The sequence below is a fragment of the Eucyclogobius newberryi genome, unplaced genomic scaffold (assembly GCF_026437365.1).
Source record: "Eucyclogobius newberryi isolate DKJ021-1_F unplaced genomic scaffold, fEucNew1.0.hap1 SCAF_10, whole genome shotgun sequence".
NCBI classification, from domain to species: Eukaryota; Metazoa; Chordata; class Actinopteri; order Gobiiformes; family Gobiidae; genus Eucyclogobius; species Eucyclogobius newberryi.
The window spans coordinates 28,877,595-28,885,190 of NW_027315724.1; the positions used below are offsets into that span (position 1 = coordinate 28,877,595).

General features: G+C 41.2%; 1 protein-coding gene across 1 annotated transcript; it reads left to right on the top strand.

Moving 5' to 3' along the window:
- Positions 1–857: 857 nt before the first annotated feature.
- smtla (somatolactin alpha) lies at positions 858–4,451 on the top strand. The gene is made up of 5 exons (XM_072453571.1): positions 858–942; positions 1,155–1,324; positions 2,994–3,107; positions 3,465–3,644; positions 3,724–4,451. The coding sequence occupies exons 1-5, from the start codon at positions 927–929 to the stop codon at positions 3,916–3,918; spliced, it is 675 nt and encodes a 224-aa protein (XP_072309672.1). The 5' UTR covers positions 858–926; the 3' UTR covers positions 3,919–4,451.
- Positions 4,452–7,596: the final 3,145 nt, after the last annotated feature.

The window sequence follows — 7,596 nt, forward strand, 5'->3', positions numbered from 1 at the left end:
AGGTTTGTCTTAATACTACATACAATGAAGCAGAATCCAAATAAAGTGCAGACAGACTGCTCTTACCTCCTGGTGAACGACTACAGATAGATTTTGAAATGTATTTTTTTAGGTTTACATTGAAATTATAAAGACAAAATATTGACACATGTACATTGTTGCATATTAATCAGTACATAACACTTACGATGCAGTTTGTAACATGAGCGTCCACTTGTGGTAACCCCTTATATTTAGTCATCGTCATCCCACACCTCTTTAAGCTGTTTGTTGAGATTGTCGAGTTTTATTCAATTTGTGCTGTAATTATTCAAGACAAAAAGAAGAAAAATGAGGATTTTTGAAGTGCTTTACGCCTACCTAGGCTGGCACACTTACAAGCAGGATTACAGTGAAGCCTGTTCCTCCTTCTGTGACAGCTAAATACAGTCATTACAAATGAAAAAGCATGGCTTCTGGGAAGAGCCGCTCTCACACAACACTGCTTTTATGAGTTCAATTGAATACAAATGCAGAAATAAAAGAAAGGTTTAGGGGGGTTTTGATATATCTGAATGATTTTGTGACTCGCATCCTCTTTTTATACTAATATAGTTCTGTCTTGCTTTGCCAGCTCCCTCGCGTGTTTTTAATATGCATTTGAGATCCGCAGTCATCTTTCTTCTGCTCAGGACGTTTATTATACAGAACTTTGACGGTTAACTTTTGAGATATGTCAAAATCCCTTCCTATTTTTTGACAAGGGGCCTTCTCATGATTGTGAATGAGTCGAGAAGAGCAAAGGCTTTACAAAGACCAGGCTTTGTTTTACCTACGCAAGTCCAACATGACCTTTTCCACATTCATGACCTGCACAGCCTTTAAAAACCAAAGCCTCACATACGTGTTGCTTACAAAGATCTGGAGGTCTGGAAGAAGCTGTCAAGATGCACAAGGGGAATGGTAATGCACACGTAGTACTATGAAGGTTATCTAAGAAACTAACAATACTAAACCAGTGACTGCAGGTGTGATTGAACAGACATTTTGCCATTCTTGTCCACAGTTTATAACAGGTTGTTTCATTATAAATTGAACAGAAAACCATGAGGACATACAGTACTTGTGGTTATAACGTTGTACCTTTTCTGTTTATGCACATTTTTCGCTTGCAGTCATACAGCGGGGGGCCTGGGCTTTTTTCCTCTGGCCTTTTCTGTTTACCAAATGTGTCCCACTGGATTGTCAGGATTGCCCGTCCATCTCTCAGGAGAAACTTTTAGATCGAGTCATCCAACATGCTGAGCTCATCTACCGCGTCTCCGAAGAATCCTGCACGTTGTTTGTGAGTAGAACATAATTGGCTCAAATGGATCATTGCGCTGCGGGAATAAAATGTGTAAATCTGCTGTCTGACAGTACAGCCTCCAGCTATTGGGAATAAACTATACAGTATACGATACACACGAGAGTTACGGAGGTTTTAAATGGCTTTTCTTTATAGAACGAAAAGGCCCGGGACTGTAAAGAACTCCTCTCTGTCAAATAAACCCAGGATCACTGCTTAACTGTGGTTGGTCATCAAGTAATAATGATCTCTTTTAACCACTTGAGTTCAATGTGCTGAATAAGTTAGTGATAGTGAACGGTTTGTTCTGGATTTGTTACAGTTTGTATCTTACTAGCTCAAAACCACTAGCTAGTGTAGAGTTTAGTTTTGGTTCCACTTTACCACTCCTTCATAGCGTTCTCTGCTCTGGTCCAGGTCGTTTATCCATTTGGATCATGCCTGTCACTGTCAAATGGACCCAGGACCCCCCGTGGTTCCTCGTATGTAGTCCCCGTCTACCAGAAAGAACAATATAACGTTTACAACATTTTGAGACATCCAAAATAACAAACAATAACTCTGCAAATGACTGCATTATACATCACATGGTTGGGAAAGGGTTTGAGAATGTGTTTTCCCGGCTCATTTAAATAGACCTTGACAAAAAGCATGTAATACTTTCGGTTACATACTCCGTGTTATTGGTGTTCTGACAGAATCATCTCCTCTCTGCCAGTCTTCAAAGTTTTCTTCTGAGGCGTAGATGTTTTATTGAAGACACAGGCCTGCGGTGGATCATTACCGATGTAATGACATACAGCATAGGTAGGAGAGCAGGAGTAGTGCAGCCTATTGAACCCTGGCGTTTTTTCTGAGGTTCATACATCCAAAATGGTCTTTGAACAACAGTAATGGTGTTACAGAGCAGACGCTGCGTGTGGCCCAGGGATGTGAACACTCTGGAGAATAAAGTCCAAGTTGTGGGGGCTACATATCCTTTGTGTGGTGTACGTGGTGGTGTAAATAACTATAACTGAGACTTAGATCACTTTATTAAAACATTGGGTGTAGGTGGATGTACAGCATATTTGAGCTTGACTGAAATCTAGAAGAATTACTTTTCTTATTTTGAAAAAGCTAGAGTAGAGAGAGAGAGTTTAGCTAAGTAGGTTGTACTAAAACTAAAAAAAAACTAAACTGGCAATGGTAGACAATTTTTCTGCATATTTCCATCCGATTTAGCCCCAGGGCAGCTACGGCTACAGGAGAGTGGAGCGTGAATGAATAGTGAGAGTTAGCATCACATGTATTACATTATTACTTCTAGTTTGTTTTTATGACATCCTGATATCATAAATCTACTTCTCTCTTCTTCTATTCATTCTTCTACTTCAACTGTCACTGGTGTTACTCCCCGCTCTATACTAGTTAAACCAGTTCCTTCAAAATGGTCATATTAATTTCCCATAAGTCAAAGTGAGTTTCAGTAAAACCTCTCAAAACCGTGCTTCATGTTTATGTAGATGACTTGCGTGAAAGCATCATGTTACTGCCCCCCTCTGCTTCTTGTTTATGCAAAGTCCTGTTCAAATGTCTCCTTAATTCCAGATAAACCACAATGTTTGTCGAACACAAGAAATGTTAATCATTTACCGTCTGCATTTGTTATGTGTGTGGGCTGCAGGAGGAGATGTTCGTTCCCTTCCCTCTGCGTCTTCAGAGGAACCAGGCGGGCTACGCATGCATCACCAAAGCTTTACCTATTCCCAGCTCCAAAAGCGAAATCCAGCAGATCTCTGTAAGCATTCTATTGATTTGTGCTTCACGCATTTGCTCCTATTTTTCGCTCTCATGAAATGTTAGTCAATGTCTGCGCTGTGTATTTCATCACAAACCCGACTCTAAAACTCTTCACTTCAGAGATAATATATGGAGTCTCAAATTGCAAGTGGGACCATCTGAGGCCAATTCTTTATCCTGTGCCCTTTTAGTTGAAATATTACCCTTCTGTTGGCTTAATCGCTTACTGTACATTGTCCTTTCTATTCGCCGAGGGCTTGGCCTGTGAGAACTCGGATAAGAAATGTTTTAATCTGAAAATCTATCTTCTACATCGCGCAACATCTCTGTCTCGCTCTCTCCCTCCTCTTCGCAGGACCCATGGCTGCTCCACTCGGTGCTTTTGCTGGTCCAGTCCTGGATAGAGCCTCTAGTCTACCTCCAGACCACACTAGATCGATACGTCAATGCCCCGGAATCGCTTCTCAACAAAACAAAATGGCTGTCGGAGAAACTCTTGAGTCTCGAGCAAGGAGTCCTGGTTCTCTTCACCAAGGTTCACATTTAGATTTTCCTCATGTGACAGAAAACCTTGTGTTTGTTTGTACAACGCCACTTTCCATGCCTCTCTGCAGATGCTAAACGAGGGGATGGTGTCCACGACCAACAGCGAGCACGCCATGTTCCAATACGACGTGCAGCTGGAGATGTTGGAGTCGATCATGAAGGACTACACTTTGTTCAACTGCTTCAAGAAAGACGCCCACAAAATAGAGACTTTTCTGAAGCTTCTAAAGTGTCGGAAAACTGACAAATACAACTGTGCATAACGCTGCCGCTCTTAAATAATGCATTGTTTGGCTTTGAATGGATTCCTTGGGCTGGTTTGTGTGCGAGAGCGTGCAGACATGACCATCGCCTTGAGCGCTTGAGTCGTGCTAGCAGTGCAATACATTCTTTATTGATCGCTTTGGCTCACCTTCAGACAAAACTAGGTGTAACGCTTTGCCCTTTCTTTAAGACGCCACATTTTATATTCTCCGCTTCTGTTGTTATTTTAACCCAGCCAAGGCAACACGGGGCATATCCACAAAAGATGATTTGCATGTTGAGCTGTCAAGAAAATCTACATATCCCACCATTGATTTCCATTGCCTTTGTTCTTAACTGAAGTTTGTATTCCGCTCTGGTAGTGTTTTGATTATTCCCTCGGCCCCTGGAGGATTGAGCCCAGCTGCCTGTTTTAAATGGGAGTTGGTTTCACTTCTGCATTAGTGACATGAAACACTTTCACCGGAGACAGGAGTCAAACTGAGAGCAATCACTACTTTAAAAAATAGTCACATTTTTGATTGGTGGAAGTTCGCAGAAGACAGGAAGAGCAAAGGCAAGAGATGACAGCTAAAACGAGAGCAGAATGACCTGGGTTTCACGTTTGAAACATTTACATTTTGCTCTGTGCCAGCTCAAATGTGAGCAATTCCCTGTGGTTAACAGCCTTATTATATATATATTCTATATATTCTATATATATATTCTATATTCTATAGTCTATATATTATATATGTGTGTGTGTGTGTGTGTGTGTGTGTATATGTGTTTTCTTCTTCTAAACTACTCTTTGCCAATAAAGCAACTTGATTTTAAACACATTTGTGATTTGTTAGTTAATTAGTCCATCAACAACAAATACCTTCGTTAATCTAGACAAGGTTGGAAATGATCAGCTTCAGGATGCAAATAATATATTTAATATTCATCTTATCATTATCTCAAATCAAGACATTTGAAGTGTCTTTAGAAGTAGAAAGAGAGCTTGAAATGTGGATTCCCATCAAAATGGTTTGAAAGCTAATTAACAAAACTGCTTATTTACATGAACTGTAGATACTTTTTCAACACCCCAAAACACACTTAGGGATACGTATGTGATTAGTTTTACCTAGAGACGTCTGTGTGCTTTCGTGCAGCATAACACTGTCAGTAATTGACTTGTTTTTACAGACTTTATTCCGGAAATTGTGCACTAATAAACACAGTGAAATACTACAACTTTTTAATTAGTTTATGTCATTCAAGTCTTTATCTCGTTTTGTGTTTTTTACTTTTTAATTGTAGCAGTAATAATAATAATAATAAATATAGCCGCAAGCGGCAATGATCGGCCCTCGCCACGCCGCCACCACGCCGCAAGAGGAGGGGGCGCTAACGTGCCCCAATTGTCCTTTTATTACGCCTACTGCTGAATCTGTGACGCTGTCACATCTTCTCCCCTTTGTTTTACCATCAAAAAGCAATTTTATTTTGAATTCTTGTCAAAATGTGTGGCTTTGCCGCACAGACACCGTGACTCTTTGAATAAAAATGTGGATAACTTTTGACGGTCCACCCCTGAAGATGAGTCTCACCAAATTTCAGGTTAATAGGGCTAACGCCCTGGGACGAGTTTGTGAAAGTCTAAAGTGTAAACATGTTCTGCCGATTTCCCAATTGGAATAACATGGGAGGTTTTGGTCATCGCTACCGCAAAACCATAACAATTATGACATGGGTCTCATTGACTTTTTTTATGTGGATGCCAAAATTGAGTTGTGTGTCAAATTTCATATAATTTTGCAAAACTAAACATTTAACCTCCATATAAAATCTGTAGGGGGCGCTGTGGCTCCAAATTAATTTATTTCACTTCAAGTAGGTTTAGGGCAAAGAGTTTAACAACTGATTCTAATTTGACGCAATTCGGACTTTATCTGCGCAAACGGCAGAAATGTTAAATTTGGGAGATTTCTGAAATTCTTGCTACAGTTTGCGGCTTTGCCGCACAAAGACCGTGAGAGGTATCAATGTAATTTGGATAACTTTTGATGTCCCACTCCTCAGTAGCATTTTCACCAAATTTCAGCTTTTTAGGGCCAACGCCCTGGGAGGAGTTCGTAAAAGTACGACGTTTGGAAAAACTCCGAAGTCATGTTTAGCCATTTTTGAAGCAATATGGCCGACATTTGGTTGGGCGGACGGCGTTGCCGTAGTAATATTTTTTACTTCTCTTGTCACCATCTACCTCTGCGCCAAATTTCATGATTCTACGATCAGATTTTTTTTGGCTCATTTCCCATCTCTCAATGCATTTTTGGTACATTTGGGGGCGCTGACGCGCCATTTTTTTATTTTAGAAAAAGGAAATAGCCAGAATGTAGAGAGGCACGATTTTTAGAGGTGTGCAAATTTTTGTGACTTTTCGTCAATGTTCACGGTGAAAAATAGGGGGGGTTGGTCCCGAGGAGGAGGAGGAGGAGGAGAAGAAGAAGAAGAAGAAGAAGAAGAAGAAGAAGAAGAAGAAGAAGAAGAAGAAGAAGAAGAAGAAGAAGAAGAAGAAAGAAGAATATTCCGATGCGAAAACAATGTTTCCCATTTTTCAAATATCATAAACTATACATTTTCGGAAAGCGCTCGCGCTTTCCTACCTCATGGTGTGGGTCCCTGGTCACTGACGGGTACTTTCGTTAATTTGGAGTGGGCTCCGCCCACTTTGTGTTTTTGGCCCTCTATACAGTAATAATGTTCAATTTTTGCATTACATGCTTATATGCACGGAACATGCAAGAGATGGGGAACGTATTCGTGAGCTACTTAGGGCAAATGAGTGCTTTATATGGCGGTCGTCATCCCAATGTAAAGTGCTCGTTTAGTGCGCACTTTTGCACGGGCTTCGCCCGTTTACAACGGTAATGTTCCATTTTCCTACTACTAATTAGTATGCACGGGGCGTGCGTGAGTGAAGGAGTGCGTTAGTGAGTGTTTGGAAGTGGGCGAGCGCTTCGCGCTCGATTTCGTGCGCACTACGTGCGCACTTTTGCAGCCGTGCTTTGCACGGCCTTATGAGATTAATAGGCCTCTCGCCAGCTTGTGGCGCTCGGGCCTAATAATAATAATAATATGATTAAAGAATGCAGTGAATAAATTGTAGTTATTTAATTAAAAATGTGGAATTAAAATGGACCATAGAAATAGTTGCCATGGGAGCTTCAATCCACAGACTAATCACAAATCACAGACATGAGCATTCGCACAGAACTAAAACTATCTGTAAGTTTGACAGACATTTTCAAGGACATGGTCTAGAAACAAGATATAAGGGTGTATAAAGTTGTTCACTGCATGGACCTATAGTTCTTGAGCAATGGGAATTCTCTATCACCAATATAGTTGACAGGGCCTAATATAGGACTAGCCCCACGCTGATGCCCTGATTGGAGATGACAAGGAACATTGTTCTAGTTTCTGCTCCCACACAGAAAGGCAATGAACTATGGCTCCCAGCTTTCTTCAGATGTTCTTTCCCTGATATCCTGCCTCTTCCATCCGCTGTCCTCCGTTACTGTATCAGAAGATGTAAATCAACCTGTGGGTTTGGGGCTGCCGGTCGGGTGTCGGCTCAGAAAGGTGTCGTGTGGAGTGGGTGGATGTCGAGACAGGATGTGGTGCAGGGAGAGGGGGCTCGTGTCAGC

Excerpts from the sequence above, each read along its gene's own strand:
- smtla (XM_072453571.1), top strand. Across the intron at positions 1,325-2,993 it reads AAGAATCCTGCACGTTGTTT|GAGGAGATGTTCGTTCCCTT; the intron begins GTGAGTAGAACA and ends TGTGGGCTGCAG. Across the intron at positions 3,645-3,723 it reads TCCTGGTTCTCTTCACCAAG|ATGCTAAACGAGGGGATGGT; the intron begins GTTCACATTTAG and ends GCCTCTCTGCAG.